The 22,156-nt window shown below is 45.8% G+C and overlaps 1 protein-coding gene and 1 non-coding gene across 5 annotated transcripts in view; one reads left to right on the forward strand and one right to left on the reverse strand.

Annotated features, from left to right (window-relative positions):
• Positions 1-5,482: 5,482 nt before the first annotated feature.
• Positions 5,483-5,586, forward strand: LOC121474280. The gene has a single exon (XR_005983302.1). It is a non-coding gene; the product is annotated as a U6 spliceosomal RNA (small nuclear RNA).
• Positions 5,587-7,489: 1,903 nt separating this feature from the next.
• Positions 7,490-22,156, reverse strand: part of NR6A1 (nuclear receptor subfamily 6 group A member 1) — a 225,035-nt gene continuing 210,368 nt past the window's right edge. For all 4 annotated transcript variants that reach the window (XM_041725639.1, XM_041725637.1, XM_041725636.1 and 1 more), the window contains 3 exons: positions 16,853-16,974; positions 14,957-15,109; positions 7,490-12,706 (listed from right to left, as the gene is read on the reverse strand). In XM_041725639.1, the coding sequence (XP_041581573.1) occupies positions 12,618-12,706; positions 14,957-15,109; positions 16,853-16,974 (364 nt within the window). In that variant the 3' untranslated portion in view covers positions 7,490-12,617. The remainder of the gene's footprint in view (positions 12,707-14,956; positions 15,110-16,852; positions 16,975-22,156) is intronic.

Here is a 22,156-nt window from a genome sequence, read left to right on the forward strand (position 1 = left end):
ATTTTATTTGTTTATTCACGAGAGACACACAGAGAGAGGCAGAGACACAGGCAGAGGGAGAAGGAGGCTCCCCACGGGGAGCCCAATGTGGGACTCGATCCCAGGACCCCAGGATCACACCTGAGCCAAACATAGATGCTCAACCCCTGAGCCACCCAGGTGCCCCTAGTCTCCCCATTTTAATGCAATGATTTTTTTTTTCTGGATTAATACCATTCATCCTCTGAATTTAAGAAAGAAATATCCCAGCATCACCTTATATCACCGATATGTCACATACACGTAACAACAAAAAACAGTGATGGCAATTGCACCTCTTTTGACGGGAGACTGTGAAATGGGGTCGACTTTCACTGCCTTCTTAAACAGGACAAACAGGGTCTTTCAACACTGTGGTGCCATGGAAAGAACTATTTTGGTCTTGTCAGTCTCCTAGTGAGGCTCTGAGCCCTGAGAAGGAGAAATGTGAAGGATTAGTGGGTGAGACTGGCTTAAATCCCAGTTCTGCCATTTCCCAGCCATGTGACCTGGGACCAGTCACTTTCCTATCTGGGCCTCCCATCCTCTCCATAAAATAGTGACAAAAGGGATCCCTGGGTGGCTCAGCGGTTTGGCGCCTGCCTCTGGCCCAGGGCGTGATCCTGGAGTCCCGGGATCCAGTCCCACATAGGGCTCCCCGTAGGGAGCCTGCTTCTCCCTCTGCCTGTGTCTCTGCCTCTCTCTCTCTCTCTGTGTCTATCATAAATAAATAAATAAATAAATCTTGAAAAAAATAGGGACAAAATAAGACCATCCATGTATCAAGCTCAGGGGCTGCCTGATATGTCATGTATGCTCAATAAATGTTAGCAAAACCCCAACAAACAGCCGCAGGGCTGGCAGGTCCGTCCTCAGAGGCCCTTTCTGTGTTGAGTCTGAGATTGCACCATCATCGGGAACAACTGTTTGCCCTTCTGTGATAGAGTGACTCACCCCAGCCTGGGGAGCCCTCAAGGAAAGGCTCAGGGCTGATTTATCTCTGGGTCCCCAGCAGCCAGCACCAAGCAGGCATCAGTGAGCATTTGTTGAGTGACTACTTGCACCAAAGGGCCCACATGCTGCCTGTGGGGGTAACGGTTCTGCCACCTAGCCCTCCTCTCCTGTTGCCTTCTTGGTGGGCGGTCAGCAGAAACTTTCTACCACTCACGTAGGGCGCTGCTCACCTCTGATGGCCCTGGATGTGTTTGAGGGCACCCCCTTCCTCTGCACTGCCCCTCCTCGGCCCTCACCCTTACTGGGTGAGGCAGGCAGGGGAACGGCAAGGCCCTAACACAGAAGTGCCTTATGTGTTGGGTCCTCTGCTATTGTACACCTGTGGTCAGCCTCCACCATTCTGGGAAGTAGGGAGTATTTTACCCTCACCTTCCAGGAGCAGCATCTGAGAGGTGAGGAGACTCAGGTTCAGGGACAGGAAATATCTTCCCAATGTCACAAAATAAGGGTGTAATGGAACTAGGATTTGAATCCAGGCAGTGGGCTCGCAGAGTCAGAATCCTCTCTCCTCTGCCAGAGCCCCTGGGTGGCCTATTTGTCTTTTGCTTCAAGCTCCAGCCCAGGTGGTCCCAGGCCATGAGACCCACCCAGAGGGGAAGGAGAAGAGGTGTCCTGACCCAGGCTCCCCCCTCCCTGCCTCTCCAAGCAAACAAAGCCCAGGGTCTCTCTTCTAAGTGGGGACTTTCCCAAAGTGCCAGGCCTATTTCCTGGAGGTGGAACAAGGAACAAACAAACTAGAGATCTAGAAACTGAAATGGAGAGGAGAAAGAATGATCAGGCTGGGGCTGGGGCACAGTACAGAAAGAGGAGGCAGAAAATGAGAGGAGAGAGATCCCACCGACAGCATAACAGACCCCTAAATGAGAGAGAGAGGAAGGGAGAGAAGCGGGGGAGAGAAAGAGAGAGTGGGACATAGGAAGGAGAGAGAAGGTAAGGCGGAAAGAATGAGAGCAATTTAGAAAGGGAGAAAGTAGAAATGGGGAAAGGGAGACTGAGGCAGAGAATGAAAAAAGAGATAGGGGTGGGGCCAGGACCCGAAGGCAGAGGGAATATGGATGTGGAGACCCCTCGCAGGGCAGTGGAGGGGGCGGGGCTGCTGGCAGCAGCAGAGGCTGTTTCCGCTGCACCCCTTATCAGCCTGCTGCCAGATGTTCAGATCCGATGCCAATGTCAGAGAAGTCCATAGTGCCAGGTCAAGGCCGTGGCCGGCGGGAGCCTCAGCTGCAGTGTAGGGAGGGGAGCTGGGGGACAGCAGTAGACCTGCTTACTTTTCTCCGTGCCTCCTGGTTCTCTGGATTGGACTACCTGGTGGGGACTGGGAGCCACCAGGTGCCTCTGGGGGCTACTTCTCTAGCCTGAGAGCAGGGACTTGTGGAGGCAGAGTGGGGCTCCTGGCAGCACGTGGACATGGACATGTGTGCAAGCCCCCGTGTGTGTGGAAGCACATGGACACATGCGCACACACCCACACTGGGGCACATGAGTGCACAAAGCTGTATGGGACAACTCACAGGCCTGTGCACAGCTGCCTCGCCACAGCACTCCTCCACTGGAGCCCCTGCTCTGCCTGGTCACCCCTTCACCTGAGCCAGGACTGCAGCTGGAGCTGGAGAAGTAAGGCTCTGTGGCTGGCAGAGTTCCCAGGGCCCACCCTGCTCTTCTACAAATGGGAGACTCACAGAATCTGCATGTCCTTAAGGTCTGGGCTGAGGGACCTGGGATCTTCTAGACTCTGAGGCCTGGTGAAGATCCTCAGGTGCAGATGCAGGAGCTGGGTGTCTGGCAGGGCCGAGGCTCCAGCCTTGGGCCTTGGCTTCTCCACCATTCTCCTGGAGCTTGCAGCCGCAGCTGGGGCCCCTTTCCTGGGGTAGTTTATCTCATAGTGCACACGCTTGGCCCTCAAGGGGTGACCCAGCCTTGCTCCCCACATTCCTCTTCAGTCATGCAGCCGGTGGGCCCCCCACAGCCCTGAGATGGCCCATACTTGGGGGGTGGTCATCTCGCTGGCCTCTTGGCCCCAGCCCTTTGCAGCTCTTTGTTTTTCTCTGCTTTTGTCTCTAAGGATCTCTCTAATTTTGTCTCTGCCATGATTAATCTGTGTCTATCACTATTTTTGCTTCAATCTTTCTCTGGGAACGTCCCAATTTGTTTCTCTCCATTTCACTCTCTTAGTCTGCTTCTCTAGGGTCCTTGAGCAGGGCCAAGTCTAAGGATCCCACTGCTCTACTCTCTGGCTTGTAGTAGCCAGCTTCAATGGGAATGTATATGAGAAACAAGGCTGTGGGTGAGGGGGCAAAGGGCCTGGACAAGTGGAGGCCCTAGATCCTCCACAGGGTGAATGGGTAACGGGTGACAGGTGAACTGAGGCAGCCCAAGCAGAAGTCCAGATCCCCTGACACTCACCTGTTGAGTCAGCCCAGATAACGGACATTGGTCAGGGTATGTGGCTGGTGGGCTCCCCTATGTAGAGAAGACTGGGGGCGGAGGGTGTAGGAGGAAGAAGCTGGGGCTAGAGGTCTCCTGGCCTGAGGGCCTCCTTCCTGTTTGTTGGGAAGTGACTGCCTCAGAAAGCTGCTCAGGGGAGAGAAGGGAGGCCATGGTGACTTCCGGGAAGCTGGCCAAGGGCCCGAGGCCACCCTCCCTGTGCCCACATGGGGCCTGCTGGCCCTGGCTTAAAATAGTGCAAGTTCCTCTGCTGCTGCAGGAACCAGCTCAGGCCTCAAAGGGCTGCTGGCTGCTGCTCGTGGAACCACCAGGGCCTAGGGCAGAGGGAATTAACCCAACTGTCCAACCCTCCCCAGTGTGCAGCAGCCGAGCCTCAACAGTGTGGGTGGGGAGTTGCAGAGGGAACAAGGGTTCCTGAATCAGAAAGCCTGGATTCAAGTGTCAGCTCCAACAACGACCAGCTGTGAGACTTTGGGCTGGTCCACTGTGTCTCCTTGAGCCTCAGTTTCCACTATGTAAAATAGGGTAAGTGCTGGGCTTTTAACCAAAATGAGACCACAACATGTAGACTCCTCAGAACCTTGCCAGGCACAGAGTGGACACAAAAATGGGAGGTTTTTTTTTTTTTAAGATTTGTTTTTTAAATTTATTCATGAGACACACACACACAGAGGCAGAGACAAGTCAAGAGAGAAGCAGGCTCCTTACAGGGAGCCTGATAAGGGACTCTATCCCCTGAGCCTAAGGCAAATGCTCAACCACTGAGCCACCCAGGTGTCCCAATGGGAGTTCCTTTTGACTCTCTTGCTGGCTGTGCCTCAAACTCCTCACTCTGAGGAAGGGCCTCCTTGGAGCTTTCCTCAGTTCCTATACTTCTCCTAGGACTAGGTATTGAACAGGGAAGGTCTGTGGAGAGGCTTGCAGGGAGAGGGCAAGGATGGGCCTGTGGTCTCCATGGTGAGACTTGTTGCCAAGGGAACAAGACTCCAAGAGCCCTGGGTCTGACAGTTGGGCACTTTTGCCATAGGATCTCAGAGAGGCTGATTACCACTGTGGACCCAAAATCCTGATGGGCAGGCAAAAGCCAGAGAGGTAGCTTCTGGCTCTCCTGGGTTTGTTATTGGGGCGTGAGGGCTGAGGCTCCTCTCATGCAGCTTTCTCTTATGGATTGACTTAATTAAGCCCCTACTTTGAGCCAGCCACAGCGAGTCCTCCTTAACTAAAACACAAGCACATCATCTCCACTTATCTGGCCAGGAAAGTGAGAGGTATCTATCTGGGTCAAGGCCACACATAACTGGGAAGGGGGAAAGCTGGAATTAGATCTCGGATGGCGAGACCCCCTGACGTGCCTCTGTCACACAAGTTGCCTGAGGAAAATGGTCCCTGAGAGAGGGCTCCATGTAGCCATATCCAACCTGATCCCAACACTCTTTCTTAAGCCATCATTTCTGGGGGTTTCTGGCTTTCGACTCTGATATAGGCCAGAGCTCTGTTTCCTCTTCAGTTACATAGAGATGATCTTATTTACCTCAGGGAGTTGTGTAAGGATAAGGATCTCGGCACAGATCCTAACGAGAGGTCTTCAGGAGTGCTTGTTTATATTCATTTCTGAGGTTATATACAAGGCATAAAACCTTAGGCAAATTACTTACCCTTTTTGGGCCTCAGTTTTCTTATCTGTAAAATGGGATCTTCATAGCATCAACTTCAAAGGGTGGCTTTGAGGAATCAGTAATGTAATGTGTATAAAATGCTTAGTACTGTGCTTTGCCCTGCTCCATGTTAATTATTCTCCCAGATTATTTCCTAGCACTCAAGGAAATCAAAAGCTCAGCATTAGTTCAGTAGCAATTTATAAATTCAGAGCAGTGCTCTAAATTTTATTCCACGAACACTGTCCCAACAATTTAAACAGGAAGAAAAAAGATTCCATGCCTAAACACTTTTCATAGGCCCTGGGCTAAAAAGAATTACTTTCTTCAGGTAAGATTTCTCAGAGCCTGTGCTTGCTTCGGCAGCACACATACTAAAATTGGAATGATACAGAGATTAGCATGGCCCCTGCGCAAGGATGACACGCAAATTCGTGAAGTGTTCCATATTTTTGTTTTTGATTTTTGAAAAAAAAAATTTTTTTTTTCAGAGCCTTTAATATGCCAACAAAGGTTGGGAAACAGTAAGAGGAAGGTAGTGAGTGCAGTTATTTCCCAGATTTTTGGCAATGAAACTCCTACTTCTTTTTCCTTGAAGCCACCTTGTTGGGTTGCCTATGTTGAGAAACCAGATTTGGTGTCTGTAGCATTGTACATATTTTTGGGAGAGCACTACTTTTCAATCAATTTGATTGGGTCTATTCACTCACCTCTTACAGATATTAGTCTTTTATTAGTTTAATAGTTTTGTTTTGCTAATAGCAAAAAGTTCAACCAAAGGCCATTACTGATTTTGTTACAAACTCCAGACATTCATGTTCAGCACTACTGAACTGCTGAGGCAGAGCAGGGAGGAAGCCCGCTGTAACTTTGGTATCAGACCTGGATTCAAAAGCCAATTCTGACACTTACTCATGTGTCACCTCAGCACACCTCAGGTAAATAGCTTAATTTCTTTGGGCCTCAATTTGCTTATGTGTAAAATGGGGCAGAGATCTGAAGTTTGTAAAACTGTTATGAGGATTACATGAGACAATGCATGTATGTGAAGCACCAATCATAATGCCTGGCACTCACTAGGCGCTCAGCAAACGTGTTTCTTCTTGTATCTCTGTGTCTTATCTGTTCCCTCTTGTGGGGCAAGGAAGAGTCTATTAGTTCTGCAGTGTTTCCTTTGTTCTAAAGCCACCTCTTTCAAACCTCAAGGGCTCTCTGGTCCCTTGTGCTGGAGGAGGCTGGGTTGTGGGAAGGCAGCTGGGCTTTCCCTCATTTCACACATGGGGATTTAATAGACTTTGATCAGACTCTCTTCAGCCTTGATGGTTTCCAACTGAGAAGCCTTCATCTTTCCTGTCTTCATATAACCCTCAGTCCAAACTCTGCCACTTCTCTGATCATATGAACAGCAGGATTACAGGATAGTTGGGCAGATCCGGGTTCAAGTCCTAACTCTGACACTTCTCAAGTGACTTTGGGCACATCCCTAGACCTCTGAGCCTCCATTTTCTCAACTCTAGAAAACCTCATCTATTTCCTGGAAAGACAGGTATTAATAGGCTGGACCACAGTGACATAACAGGCAGGCCACCACCAGCACACTGCTGTCACGGAGATGTGGCTCTTTCTTGAGACTTAGCAGATGGCTTTCCTTCCTGAACTCCTGAATGTGGCATTCAAGGTCCCCAAGTGCTTCTCCAACCTCCAGTCTTGCTATCCTTTCCATCTGCCACCATTCCTGCATGGCAGTCCCTTGTTATACCCAAATATTCCATGTCTCTGATTCATAGCTGGGCGGCCCTTCCAGTATACTGCTGATCCCTCTCACCTCTATCTGGTCTAGCCTCCTCTTTCTGCCTGGTGTCTTTCTTCAAGACTCACCTTCAATGCTCATCTGTGAAGGACTTCCTGAGATCAAGCCATTCCCTTCTCTAGATCCCTACAACCTCATGTATGTCCTTAATTACAACTCAATCCCACTGTACTGCAAAGGTCTGTGTTTGCCTCCCCACCCCCCAGTCTAGTTATGCCACTTTCTAACTGGTTGACTTTCAATGAGTCCCTTCACCTCACTTAAATAAACTGGAAGTAATAATCCTTGAAGTTCAAGGAGGTTCAGGTTTGTGAAAAGTCCCAACACAGTGCCTGGCACCCAGAGCAGACATCTCATTTGGCACTGGTTCACTGATTCAAGCAGTTCTGAGAGAGAGCCCCCTGCCAGGCCCTCAGCAATAGGAACTGAGTGGGTGTTAGCTACAAGCAGGAACAACAGGTCTGGAGGCACCAGCCAGCTCCTTAGGATACCCCACTGTCCCTTCCTAGAACCCCAAACAAGCTTCACAGACAGAGGCTATGTGCAGAAAGATTCACATTTATTGGTTCAAATACAGTACCTAACATTTGCTAAACATGCATTTCACACTAATTGGTCACATTTCCACAGGTAGTCAATTCACAGAAAAGGGCCCATCCCTTGCCAGCTGGCAAGGTGGGAGGTAGCAGAGGGCCTGGGTAGCCTGCAGAGCCCACCAACTATCATTTGGTCATGCAGGGTTGATGAAGCCAGGCTGGCGGGCAGCCCTTGGCCGGCCCTTTGGGGACAAGGGCTCAGAGACATCCCATTTATGCGATTCCTACACAGGACTGTGGGAGAAGTGGGCTTAGGGTAGGCAGCCCAGGGATACGTTCACTGATGCATGTGCTATCACAGCCCCTGAAGGTGGGGTTTTGAGAAGTGATGCTCCCTGTGCCTTGGATCATAGAAAAGAAATGGTGGTCTTTTCAAGGGGGTGGCTAGTCCATGGCTGGGGCAGGTGGCTGGGACTCCCCAAATATGGCCCAGACATCACAATGTAGCCACAAGCCCCTATCGCAAGCCTGGGATGGCAACACAGACAAAAACACCAGCATCCCAGGACAGGCAGGGTTTCTTTCCTGACAGAAACATGTAAACATGTAAACAGAGCAGGAGCTATAATATTCTTTTCCCACAGGATTCTTCGGAGAGGAATCGATCAGGATGTCACTCAAGAGGTAGTTTTTTTCTTTTTCATGGAAATTTGAGTCAACAACATTATTACCTATTATAAGACATTTCAGAGAAAGAAAAAAAATGGTCACCAAAGGGTAAAAACAATCCTTTGGCTGGCAGGGCTGACTCCAGGATTTGGAAGACTAGCCTCCACCAATAACACAACTTTTTTCTTGGGCTTGGAGCAAGCTCTGGCCCAATTCACAGCTTCCTTTTGAGCCTGCAACTGATTCCTGAGCAGGCTGTGCTCCATTTAGAGCTGCAGGCCCAGAAGGAGGAAGCCAGATGGGCACTGGATTGAGCAGAGGGACCAGGGATTATATGAGCTGGTAGAGGCAGGGCCACTGTGGCTCATGCTGCAGGAAGCCAGAAGTCTTCAAGTTTCAAGGTAGCCCATGTCTAGCCAAGAAGGAAGCCCCAGCTCCTCAACTCCACATGTTCTCTGGGGCTCCTGCCTCTGAGGAAACAGTCCAGGTCCAGCTGTCAAGCCAAAAAAGAAGCTGCTGCTTGTGGCAGCCAAGAGAGGGGTTTCTGGGGACCCTGTAATTAAATACACATCCCTGAGCTGTGGCCCTAGAAACCTTTGCCTCAAGGCTAATCAGTTTCCAGCACCTGGTGGAATGATTGCCGTTTCTCATCCTGAGACACAGATAAAACACTTCACAGACACTGGACATATAGATGCATCGAGCTGAGGAAAAAAGAAGGAATGATCAACTGCAAAGGTAAAGGGGAGTGTAGGGGATTCTCAAGAATCAAATTGGGGAAAGAGAGAGCAATGTTTTTGGTTTTTTTTTTTTTTTTGTTTAAAATAATAAAGAAAATTTAAAGTTTAATAAAAGAGCTGATCTGAAAGACTAGATTTCTTAAAATTGCAAAAATTTAAAAGCCAACAAGAAAAAAAAGACATAGACCAGGGGCTCAGAGCTAAAGATTTGGAACCACTGCTCAACTTCCTGCCCTGCTGGGAGGCCAGGGTCCCCTTACTTTGGCCAACCTTGGACATGGCTTAGATGTTGCCTAGGCTAGGTTTGTCCATCTGTCTCCATCTGTCCCATTCCCCAGGAAATCAAGAACAAAGGTAGGAAATGGGGAGCAGAGCAAAGTAGCTCAGAGAGCCCCAGGTTTTAAGGACCTGGTGACATACTGGCTATGGCAGGTACTCACATCCCTGAAAAGGGGTGGCAGGTTAGAGGCAGGTCAGTGTGAAGTGGGTGACTGTCAGCAATGCTGTGGAGACTCTTAGATTCCTTCTATCCATCCTCTGGTTCTGGAACAAGATAAGGAGGTTCCTGCATGCTGCCTTCTATCCTTGGAGGTTTGCCCACCTCAATTATGGGTCAAGGATGGGGCTGGGTGTCCTCTGAGCAAGGTGGAGTGCTTTGAGACAGGTTCTGGGGAGTTTCTTCAGACTAGGGGGCAAGACCACCAAACCTTTGAAAGACTCCAAAATTCTACAAAGGAGCCAGAGAGCGTAAGTTGTAGGATTCAAAGTTCCAAGATTCTAAACTTTTGTCTTGGGTCAAGAAAACAGTTAAAGGGAAAGGAAAGGAAAAGCCTGTGTGTTTCAATGCAGTGCAAGGAGGAAGGATTCTCCTTTACCACACAGCTTTCAGTTATATTTTTATGGTGGAAAAACTCTCACTCAAAGTGAGTGCTGCTGGTAGCAGGGGATCAGAGAGGGGAATTAAAGACAACATGCACAATTTTTTTCTTCTTCCACTAGCAAAAAGGCTACCTGTTAACCAAATATTATGGGAAGAAAGGCAAAAAACAAACACACCAAACCTCCCCCTCCAACCTTTCTCTGTGTCCTTCAAACCAAATTCACAAATACATCTAGTGGCTGACCTAATGTCTCCACGCTGCTAGCTACAGTCCTACCTTCTCCTCATAATACCTGAGTTTGCAATGCAACACATTCACTTTACCCTGTTTAAAAAAAGCCCACGTCATAAAAGGACTGGGTGCAGAAGACATTAAAGGCTGTCCACAGGTCAGGCTCCGGCTTGGAACACACGGCCACTTGGCTCAGATATTCTGCAGGGCTCTTGGCAATGAATGGGCTCTTTGTTCTGTGGAATCTGCTGCAAACATTTGTAAAAATGGATTTGTACAATGGCAACTTGCAGAACCTTTCCCCCACTCCACAAATTAACAACTTGCTCTGTTTAATGCTGCATTATTAGAGAGACATGTTCTTGTCTTGTCAGAGAGCAGTTTCCTTTGATATTCAACACAACTGGTAAAATGTTTAAGAAAAAGGTAATATCAGAAAATCTAACAATTTGACAGATGGAAGTCTGAGCAAAGAAAGATACTGTACACAGGAGCAGTCTTGGAGAGGGGACTCTCATATGTGTCTTCTCCCCTATCTTGAGGAAAGCAGCTCGGAGTCTGACCTGTAGCCAAATAATGTGATCTAGTTGGTTAAATAAAAAAATCAGAGAAACAAAAATATTGTGAACTTAGAAATAAACAGATACACACACAAAAATCTTCCCATCAACACGTGAAAAATATTGTGGTTGGAGCTTTTCCTGAGGAACGTGTCTTTTTTTTTTTTCTTTCTCAGAGCAGCTGTGGAAATGGCATTAAGGAATAATGCTCTGAATTTTAGATCCACCAAGGGACAAAGTCATCACTTTGCTGGTACCCGTAACATTTCACTGGAAAGAAAAAATTATAATTCGACACAGACTACCTGGTATGCACACGATGTGGTAGCCCACTAGGTAAATTTGCTAGGCTGGGTTGGGAAGAGAGCAAACGGCCTTTGACCAAACACGCAAAACAAAATGCTGTCGGCCCCTCAAGCCCACCCAGGGAATTACCTAGCTAAGCGGTCCGTCTGCTGCATTGGCTGTGGGAAGTAACTGGGTAAAGGCAGGGACAATTGCTATAGTAAGGGAGAGAAAGGAAAAGCACCCAAAAGAACTCTAGGAGAGACACAGTGTGGCCACTGACCAAAGCCAAGAGGGTAAGGAATATTTCCCAGGACTGGGTAGGGCAGGTAGTGAAAGAACAGGAGGTCCAGGCTGTATCTGCAGAGGGGGGCAGCCAGGCCCTTAGGAATATGAGGTAGTTTCAAGGCCCCCCGTCCCTTCCAGGTGCTTTGGACTCCAGCCCTCCAGGCCTTGGTTAGCCAGGCCACTGATAATCTATTGGGCAGGTGGGCCACTCTGGTACTTGGGGTTACTGTTATAAGGAAACCTGGTTTCATTTTGGAGAGATTAGGAGAATTTGGGAGTAGAATGAAGGGGCAGAACTTCTGTTCAGCTGATGGGAGAATGGTCCTTCCCACTGTATGAAAGACTGCAGGTTTGGGATTCAGTCCTGAGGGTGAGATGGGATGGGGTGAGGGGAGTAACAGGAAAAAGACTGTTTATTTTTTTAGCAATTTGGCCTTTATCCCACTACCCTTTGAAGAAAGCACGGTGAAAGGAGAATAAATCAGTAGTGGGCACCAGGATTCAGAGCATGACATTTGTTTAGTTGTTTTTTCAAAGGGCCAATAGGAAGTCAAATTTATAAGAGGCAAGGAGTTTGAGGAAGGTAGACTTTGGTAGATCCAGGTAAAGACACTAGGTAGCTGTGAGCCCCAAGGGAACTGGTAGACAAGTCCCAAGAATTAACTTACTGCTAGGACCATGTGTGGATGAAAAGTTGACAGTGGAAGAAACTAATAGTGGTGGTTTGGACAGTGGGCATGGGGAAGCCCAGAGCATGGTGAGAATAGAAACTCTTCTCCCTGAAGAGCTGTTTGGAGGGAGGACACCTAATTTTGATTTGGTCATTGTAACCTACTCACTCGACTATCAGGCTTTCCAAGGAAAAAAGATGGCTAAATCCTCATTTCCTGCCCTGTTTCCAGTGTGTCACCCACTTTGCTTAATAAACCTCCCAACACCATTTTGTCCCTTTATGGTGTGCTCTTTTACTTTTACCTGGTAATTCTGTGGCTAGAAAAAGGCAGTTTGCTCTCTGACAGACTAATGTAGGTGTCTGCTGAGAACGTGTAGAAAAAGTAGGGATGGTTACATCCCTCCCTTTCCACTGAGGTAGTCATCTTTGTCAACATTATGGAAATATTCATCTCAGCCCCATCCCACCCTCTCCCTCAAAATACAAAAGAACTATCTCTAAACAATCACAACACTATAACATTAAACATCTTCACATTCTGTAAACTGCAAGGAAATGCATCGGCTGCATTCACACAAAAGCATGTGCATCATGTTGAAGGCCATACATTCAACTCTGTCGTGAAATAAATATATAGAAAAATGAGGTTAAAAAAACAGACAAACAAACAAAAACTCTTCTTGCTATGGAGGCAATTGGAAACATTGCTTCACAGCCTCCATCTTGGTCTCTCTGGCTCTTTCTTCTGGAGCCTGTCCTGCCCACCCAAGGCGTTGTGGTTGGCCTGAGGAGGGTTGCTGGGAACAGGTCATTCATTCCTTGCCCACGCTTGTCTTGCAGGAATGTAGTACCACCTTAAAGAGGAGGGGCAGCTGCTCCAGAGGTACATTCACCATCTTTCCTGGTAACAAGGTAGGAAAAGAAGAGTTAGCAGTGACTGCAGTGGAAGAGTGTATCTGACTCCTCTTGGGCTGGTAAAGGGAGAATGTTGCCTGTTTGAGTGACTGGGGCAAGAAAAGTGCCAGAAGTATCACAAAGACAGGAATATCAGACAAACGGTGCTATTATCCTGATATCCAGACCCATTTTGATGCCCTAGAGAGTCTAGTAAATGGTACAAGCTATAATCACTGCTACCTTCTACTTACTCTGTGCTAGATGTTTAAATGCACTAATTTTCATAATATTGCTATGTGATAGATATTACTTGTTATCCCCATTTTATATATGAGGAATCTTAAACTGAAAGGTATTCCTAGATGTTCTCTTAGAGCTAAAATACCATGAGAAACATATCCCTTTTTTTTCCTGGTAGATTCTCTAGCTAGCATTCTATAAAGCACTGTTCTTTAGAATAGTATAATGGGTTAAAGTACTGGGAAAAAAAGGAGGCGGGTAGTCAAGGGGCAAATAAATTTGAGAAACTCAGGATTAAGAAAGATACACAGGTTTCTTTATTGGAGAACTTCTCAGAGCATTCAGTATGCTAATATACTTTGTAAAATATCTGAGGCTGTCTTCTCCCTGACAGTACCTTAGAGTCACCCGGGGAGTCAAAAAAAAAAAAAAAAAAAATACTGATGCCCAGGTTCACTCCATACGAATTAAATCAGAATCTCTGGAGGTGCGGGGCGCCTGGGTAGCTCAGCGGTTGATCATCTAACTTCGACTCAGGACGTGATCCTGGGGTCCAGGATTGAGTCCCGCATCAGGCTCCTTATGGGGAGCCTACTTCTCCCTCTGCCTATGTCTCTGCCTCTCCCTGTGTCTCTCATGAATAATTAAAAAAAAAAAAAAAAAGAATCTCTGGAGGTGTAATTCAACAAGCACAAATATTTTTTAAAAGCTTCCCAGGTGATTCAAAATGTTGCCAGAGTTGATAATCCAACTCTGTTAGGGTGAGTGGGGTATTAACTATTGACTTCCTTTTATTTCAGAGAGGATCTAGTTAATATCTCATTCAGTAAAACAGATTTGAAAATGCAGAAACATAAACTGCCAAAGCACCCCTAAAAATCCAATATTTAAGGTCTGTTGCACTATCTAGGCCCAAAAAGTAGAAACAAAAATTCCTTTGTCAGATAAAACCTTTTTCCTTCAAAATTATGTGGCTGAATTTGACAGGAACAGTTTTATCTTAGAGGTCACATTTCTGAGCTTTCCCTCAGTATGTGCTGGATTACTATACACAAGAATCTTTACCAGAAGAGCTACAACAACAACAACAACAACAACAACAAAACCCAGGGACGAGCACTGGGTGTTATTCTATATGTTGGCAAATTGAACACCAACAAAAATTAAATTTATAAAAAACAAAAACAAAAAAACAACAAAACCCAGGATTTTATACTGAAATGGACCTGTTTAAATGTCAAAAAGCTCAGAAGGGGGTCAAGACTGCAAAACAATAACAAAAATTCCTTTGCAAAGGTAGAATTTTGAGAATTACTTTATAAAGATATTGCTTTAGGGACACCTGGGTGGCTCAGTAGTTAAGCATCTGCCTTTGGCTCAGGGCGTGTGATCAGGGCCTCCCCTGAGTCCTGGGATCGAGTCCCACATTGGACTCCCTTCATGGAGCCTGCTTCTCCCTCTGCCTGTCTCTCTGCCTCTTTCTCTCTATGAATCTCATGAATAAATAAATAAAATCTAAAAAAAAAAAAAAAAAGATACTGCTTTAAATAAATGTTTCTCAAAAATCTATAGGAAATTCTATGAAATGAATTTTAAAAATTGATGTATATAATTAATTCACATACCATAAAATACACCCTTTAAAGCACATATTTTAAAGTATATATTCAAGAAATGAAGTTAATTTGAGAAACTCTGAGCCTATTTCCTCATACATAAAATGACCATAGTATCACCACAACCAGCTTTGCAGAGTTTCTTCTGAGATTAAATAACATAAGGCCACAAAGTACCTTACACATGACAGGCACTCAGGAAATGTTAGACTTTCTTCTGTACAAAGAAAACACAAAATACTCATTAAAATATAGCTTTTCTGAGAGCAATGGTCATAGCTCTTTTATGCGGTTGGTGAAGGGCCTGGAATGCGCATCCTGAAAATACTGCTTGTCTCATTCATTTCACAAGCCAAGAGAAGCAACGAAGTTTTGGAAGCCAAAGAATATAATATTACCTGCAATATAGCGAATCTCAGGTAAGCACATCATGAGGTCAGGAAAGCGGTTCGGCTGATGTGTGTATTTATATTCAGTGAAATCCTGGCAAATGTACCAATATCGCTTGTTCAACTGTTCTAGCTGTGAGGCACTGGTCAGACCCCTGATATCTGTGAAAAAACCATACAGGAAATGGAGAGGCTTTCTACGGTGGAAGAAAGACCTTGAGTATGTGCATCTTTCGATTAAAAGTTATTAAATATTGTTCTAACAGGAGATCTTTTCTTTCTGAAGAACAAAACTGGAGGAGCAAAAATTGAAGAACAAAACTCTGGATAAGGGAAGAGAAATCAGATAAAGAAGGAAATAATTATAAAGGATAGTCACTAGACTGAGAGACACTTGAGTGGTAGGCTGTATCTTTCTCAACTCCCAGCACAGGGCTTGACACAAAACAGGCACCAGTGGATGTTGAACAACTGAATGAATAATCTACCTTTCAAAATATAGCCTTCACAGAATCTTTAAACTGGCCCTTTGCTGGAGCCAATCAGAAAGCTTGCTGATACCTACATATTTATGCTATACATATACTTACACATGGTCTCCTATGTGATTCTGCTCCTCTTATTACCTGAGCTGTCACTCCATCTTTTTTCTATATAGATTTCTCTCTCTCACTTATTTATATGTAAATGTTTATGTGTATCTATGTAGTGTATATGTATGTGTGTATATACATACATGTACACACCTTTTTATACACAAATATAACATAACTTATCTATATAATTTATACATATATACATATATAATATACACATAAATTATATATGTATATAATATATAATTATATAATTTATAATTTATATATGTATATATAATATATATACATAATTTATACATATATATAATAGGATATAAATATTCTATATATGTCTTACCCAGGCTTTGAGGTCCAGCTCAGATTTCTTCTCCAGTAGCTGCTGCTGATCTCCCTTGATCTGAGGCTCAAGTAATGTGTCAAGTGCCATTAGATTGTGTACATCTTAAGGCCAGAGACCTGGGATCTATTTTATTTAATGTCTTTAATGTTCAACACAGTGCCTGGTCTAGAGGAGGCACACAGAACAGCAGATAAATGGAGAAGATAAATGAATGAACAGTGGAGAAGCAGCAGGAGAAGTAAGCAAAGAGGAGGAGATCAGAAGTCTCTGCACTAGGAAACTGAATAAATACAGTAACAGGACAATTTCAATGTCACAAGAAGCAAAATAGCCCAGTTCCACTGTGAGAATAGAACACTCAAATGCTACTTTGGAAAAAAAACGGGACTACAAATTCTCCTTCATACTCCAGTTACTAACGGCTACCACATACCACTTTGCAGGTAATACCCCACCATAAACCACATCCAGCACTCTTCTTATTAAAAGCCATGCTTGGTATGTATTGTGTGAATTTATGTGCACCCCCCCACTCTGCCCTGAAGGGGCCATCAGAACCACTGCCAGCCTGTCACAGATGTCTTATCTCCAATAGTTTCATCAGTCACCCTGCTCTTCTTCAGCCTAGTAAACTTGGTACATATTTTAAATGACGCATGTACTGTCCTTGGTGTCTGTGTTTAAATGCATTAAAACTGACTAAACAAAGCGAATCCTCTTCCTTCCTCTATGAATTATAGAGACTGTGGCATTTAGGTTTGAAGAAAAAAATCCAAAGCACTATAGAGGGGCAGGATGAGGAGAACATAGGCCTTTTAAGATTGGTACCCACATGGTGTGGCAGATTCTGTGTGGCAGTCCTGAGAGTAAAGGGGTGGGAGGTAGTGTGTGAAACAGGAGGGAAAATGCTCTGACAAAAAAAAAAAAAAAAAAAAAAGTCCCCCTTTCTCACCTCCAGCTACTTACCTTGATTTAAGAAGTTAATTGCTTTCATGCAAGCATACTCCTCATTGCTAACCTTTAGCTGATGGAACTTGTGATACAGGTAGATGAGCCGCTCGATCACCTCCATCCCTTCATCACTAAATCTGGGGAAAAGAAAGAGGTGTGAGTGGTTCTGATACTAGTGGAGGTCAAGGAAGGTCCCTTACAGCTCCCCAAGGCATCTAAGATAGAAAAGAGCCTGAGCCTGGGGGAAATCAAATCCAGAATCTTTTTTTTTTTAAGATTTTATTTATTTATTCATGAGAGAGAGAGAGAGAGAGAGAGGAGAGGTAGAGAGGTAGAGAGGTAGAGACACAGGCAGAGGGAGAAGCAGGCTCCACGCAGGGAGCCCGACGTGGGACTCGATCCTGGGTCTCCAGGATCAGGCCCTGGGCTGAAGGTGGAGCTAAACCACTGAGCCACCCGGGCTGCCCCAAATCCAGAATCATTTGTAAAAGACAGGTAGACCCATGGTTTGTCTAGAAGCCAAGGCAGGTCATACAAGCTACTGTTCTCAAGGTCAGGTGGGGTCAATCAAATCTAGGTTCAAATCCAGCTCCAACATACAAAAGCTGTAAGACCTGGGGACAACCCTCTAAGCTTTGAGGTCCTCTTTTGTAAAATTATAATGCCTGCTTGGGGTAACAAGGGCCAAAAGTGGTCTGAAATGTAAACGTGGAAAGATATGACATTATTAAGATGCTGCTATTGTTGAGATGCAGACTCCAGTGTCAATGGCAGCTGCCATGGTGACTATATGAGCCTCTGCCATGATGAAGAAAAAGCTGATGATTTATTTTTTAGGCTCACTATTTCCAGCAGGGCTGAGGTTAGGCACAACAAAAAATTTTATTGGCATCCCTGACTTTAGCTAAGGAGGAAGGGAAGCATTAAGTGAGCCTCCATGCCATGCCAGTCTGTGCTGGGCACTCTATGTGCACTTTCTTATTTAACTTTCTCAGAAATATGGGCTTTGTGAGATTATCATTAACACTGTATAGATGGGAGGCTGAAGTTCAAAGGGCAGAGGGGACTGTCCACAAGCTAGTTGGTGGCAGAGCTAGAACTTGGAACCTGGGCTAACTTCCCAAGCCATTGGTTTTTCCCATATGTAAGGCAGCATCATACAAGAGCAGATATAGGACTCAATGCAGACCATGTTCCTTTCTTTGGGTTAGAAGTAAGCTCCTTGGAGAAAGATCAAGTTTTATAAAAAGGAATCCCAGTTTAGGGGACTAATGCTATGCTCTGGGTCATAGTGGGGAATACCTCTTACAAAAATAGCTGGGATCAGGATCAGTCTCTGTGTTCTAGGAGTGGACTAAGGAGAATTCCAGATGGGCCTTAGATGCAACTCTCATGCAGAGAACATGCTCAGATCCAGGGACTGCTTCCTGGTGACATGTTCAGATCTGAGTACTACAGCCCTATGCTTGGCAAGAAGTCCCTATCTGGGTAAGGTCCTGAACACCTAGGGATGTACTACTGCTGCCTGCATTCTACTGCCTTTTATGTGGACTCTGAAGGCTGTGTAAGGCTTGGCCTCCTGGGCAAGCAGCACATTTTTTCCTGGGGTGGGTGTGGGGTGGGGGGGAGGAGGTGCCTGGCCTGGTTGGGGCCAGAGGCATCTGCACTTCTCAAGCACCAGGGGGAGCTACAGGAACAGCCACCCACAATCTAGAGCCTGACCCCTTTGCCTCAAGGTCCAGTCAAGACCTGGGGCTTCTTTCCTCTATCCGCTGATGTGAACAATGACGGCTGACTCCATTTCTCTCTGTGGCTGGCCCAATGGCTTTTACAGCTTTATTAATACTTTCCCAAACTCGCTGATAGACAAATTTATACTGAATAACTACTATACTAACTTTATCTACCATTCTACCCTTTGTTGTGTATTTGCTACTTGCCAGGTACTTTGTTAAATACTCCACACACATTATTTCACTGGATACTACTAATGAATCTACAAAATTGGTATTATAACCCTCTTTGTTCACATGTGGAAACAGAGCTCAGAGAGGTTATTTATGTGCCCCTACTGCATATTCTAACATTTTACCTTCCTGACAACCTCTGAGATAAGTATATCACCTGCTAGCTAGGGATGGAGAGCAAAAGAACAACATCTTACCTACCTCAAAGTCATACAGTAAGTAAGCGATGGTGGGGTGGGGCCAAAGTTTGAACCCAAGTTTTCTAATTCCAAGCCTCTTACTTTCTTAGCACTAGACTATCCACTTCCTGTCCTCTTAACTGGCAGCTGGGAAAGGCTACCTCATGCCACTACAGGGAACCTCAGGAGCTCTGTGTTCCCACAGCAACTCAGCCCAGAGCCCAACTCAGCTGGGCGTAGGGTTTGCTCCAGTGCCTCCAAGCTGCTGAGATATGCAGGAGGCAGCGGGCCTGGGAGTGAAGATCATGCCTCATCACAGTACTCTGTTGACTACTTCTGTTCTAGACAGGAAAAAGGTCTTTACTGCGAATTCCCTCTAATATCTGGAGGGGTGGGGTGGGGATGAAATGTGGTAGGGCATCGAAAAGGAGGACACAAGCAGAGCGGCAATGCCAGCATCTGTCTGTGGCCGAGCAGTGTAGCAAACAAAGATAATGTTCTCTCCCTTAATCAGCAACCGCTTGCCCCAAGTGCTCCCTCTGGCACTGCAGAACCTGCAGGTGTGTGGTTATCAGCCAGACCCCCAGCCAGCAGTGCTGAACTTAACTGCTAGCTGAGTTGTGACGTGAGGGACACAAAGGAGCTCCCAAGTGCCTGGCGTGAGCATATGTCCCAAATCTGCCCTTTCTCTTGGGGACAGCATGTACCCTTTTTTCCACATTTCCTAGGATAGGCAACCATCACGGACCCCTGGCAGTGGTGGGGGGCTGGCAGTCAGCCCGGTAGCCCCCACTCGGTCTCCACAGCCCGACTGCAAAGCTTTCCTCCACACCCCGCATCCCACCCCTTGATAAACAAATTGTTCTCTGTTCCATGGGCCTGCTTTCTCCTGTAGCCGTGCCTCCTCCACATCTGCCCACTCCACAGTTCTAACGCCCCTGTATTCCCTGTCTGCAAATTATCAGCATTTAAAGCCAGAAAGTTGGACAAACACATCCATTCTTCTTTGAGGTTCCCATTACACAAGCATGCTGGGACAAAGAAAACATTCCTGTGAGGATCCCCCAAACCACTGGACCATTCAGTTAGCAATTGAAGCTGACACTATGTAAGTTATGTCCCATTAAGGGGGCTGAGAGGCCCAGTTGTCTCTTTTTCATTCAGCTAAGTGTACCTACCCCTAGGAGCAGTCATTAGCTCAAAGGAATTGTCATCTCAGCACCCACGTAAACACTCAAGATTGAAAAAGTAAGACCGCAACTCCAGGACACATTCAGAACGGTGAACTTTCTAGAAGGCTAAATAATTTAGTAGAGGGTAATGGTATTACAAATTCTGTGCTCTGGAGTATAAGAGATCTAGGTAATAATCTCAACTTTATCTCTTCCTAGGTTTGTAGCCCTGAGTTGTTTTCACCTCTCTGAACCTCATGCTCCTCATCTGTGGAGCAAGGATAACATTAGTATAGTTGCTTGGGGGTGGTGGTGAGGACTAAACAAATAATGTTTGTAAAGCACTTAAGATGGAATTTGACACAATAAACAGTTCCTAATTGTTAGCTACTATCATTATTAATTGCATTGTCATCATCGTTCCTGTTATCACAACAAAAAGAAAAGATTGTTTCTTGAATCTTACAGCTAGGGTGTGAGCAGAGAAGCTGGGAGGCGACTTTTCAGAGATCTGGCAGAAATGGAGCTAGTGCTTGTGAGATAGAAGTGCCCATTAAAGCCCATCCAGTGCAAGGCATCTTCTCTTCAGAGTGAAGGAGTCTTGATTAGGGCCAGGAGCAGTCACTGGCTGGTGCTACAATCTGCCTTAAATCAAATTCGCCCAGCTCACTGTCTGATAACAGCCTGATTAAGGAAAATGGGTACCATAAATTTGATTCAATATTTGAGAAGAGAAAAGGAGGTGGTCATGTATCATCAGGGAAAAAGCCTTTTCATGACAGCAGGAACTCACTTGCACTCATGAGTTGTGAAAAAGTAAAGGCATTTTGGGGGAGTGGGAGTATTGCAGGAGCAGGCAAGGTAGAAAAGAGCTATGGCCAATTACAGACTCTGTACCCCGGGTTTCTAGCAGAGTAAGGAATGCTTTACTCTTATGTACCTGATTCCAGAACTTCTCATACTTCCTTTTCCTGTGACCTCTTGGCAGCTCCACATGCATCTCAGGCTCCAAACCAAACTAAGAGTGGCTCGTCACTTAGCCTGCTCTTCTCAGGCTCCATTATCTTGGCTAAGAAAACTGGCACTCACCTGCCTGGCAGTATCCCCAACTTTTCCACCTACTCAAGTCCCACTGACTATACCTCCTTGCTATCTCTTAAATCTGTGCTGCCCTCTCTATTCCAGTGGTCACTGCTGGCTTGTCCAGGCCTTGTTTTCTTTCACCTGGGTGATGGAAAACCTCCTACCCAGTCACCATCCTCTAGCATTGAGCTTTATAGCCAAAGGAATTTTTCTAAAAATGATACCTGACCATGTAATTACTCCACATAAAAACATATTATGACCTAACAGTATTTATATAATATAATCCAAATTCTTTAGCTCAGCATTTAATGAATCTTTTTTTAAAAATAATTTATTTATTCATGGGGGAGAGAGGCAGAAACATAGGCAGAGGGAGAGGCAGGCTCCCTGTGGGGAGCCTGATACAGGACTTGATCCCAGGACCCTGGGATCACAACCTGAGCTGAAGACAGATGCTCAACCACTGAGCCACCCAGATGCTCCATGAATCTTTTTTTTTAAAGATTTATTTACTTTAGAGAGAGAGCGTGTGGGCATGTGAGCAGGGGGCAGAGGGAGAGGGAGACAAGCAGACTCCCTACTAAATGGGGGGCCCAATGCGGAACTTGATCCCAGGACCCTGAGACCACGACCTGAGTGGAAATCAAGAGTCGGACATTTAACTGACTGGCCACCCAGACACCCCTAGATTGGCATTTGAACACCTTCACGATCTGCCTTTTTATACTTTTTTTCTAGTCATTTCTCTCATTTCTGTCTCTCAGATACATTCTATCTATAAGCTAAAACCACAGAATTGCTTTGGTTCCCTGCACAAACCAACCATCCAGTATCTCTAGCTTCTAGGACTTTTATCTCCTGTCCATCTCCCCCCCCCCCCCCCCGCCGCTTCTCTAAAATCTATCTAGAAAACCC

The sequence above is a fragment of the Vulpes lagopus genome, chromosome 12 (assembly GCF_018345385.1).
Source record: "Vulpes lagopus strain Blue_001 chromosome 12, ASM1834538v1, whole genome shotgun sequence".
Classification (NCBI taxonomy): Eukaryota; Metazoa; Chordata; class Mammalia; order Carnivora; family Canidae; genus Vulpes; species Vulpes lagopus.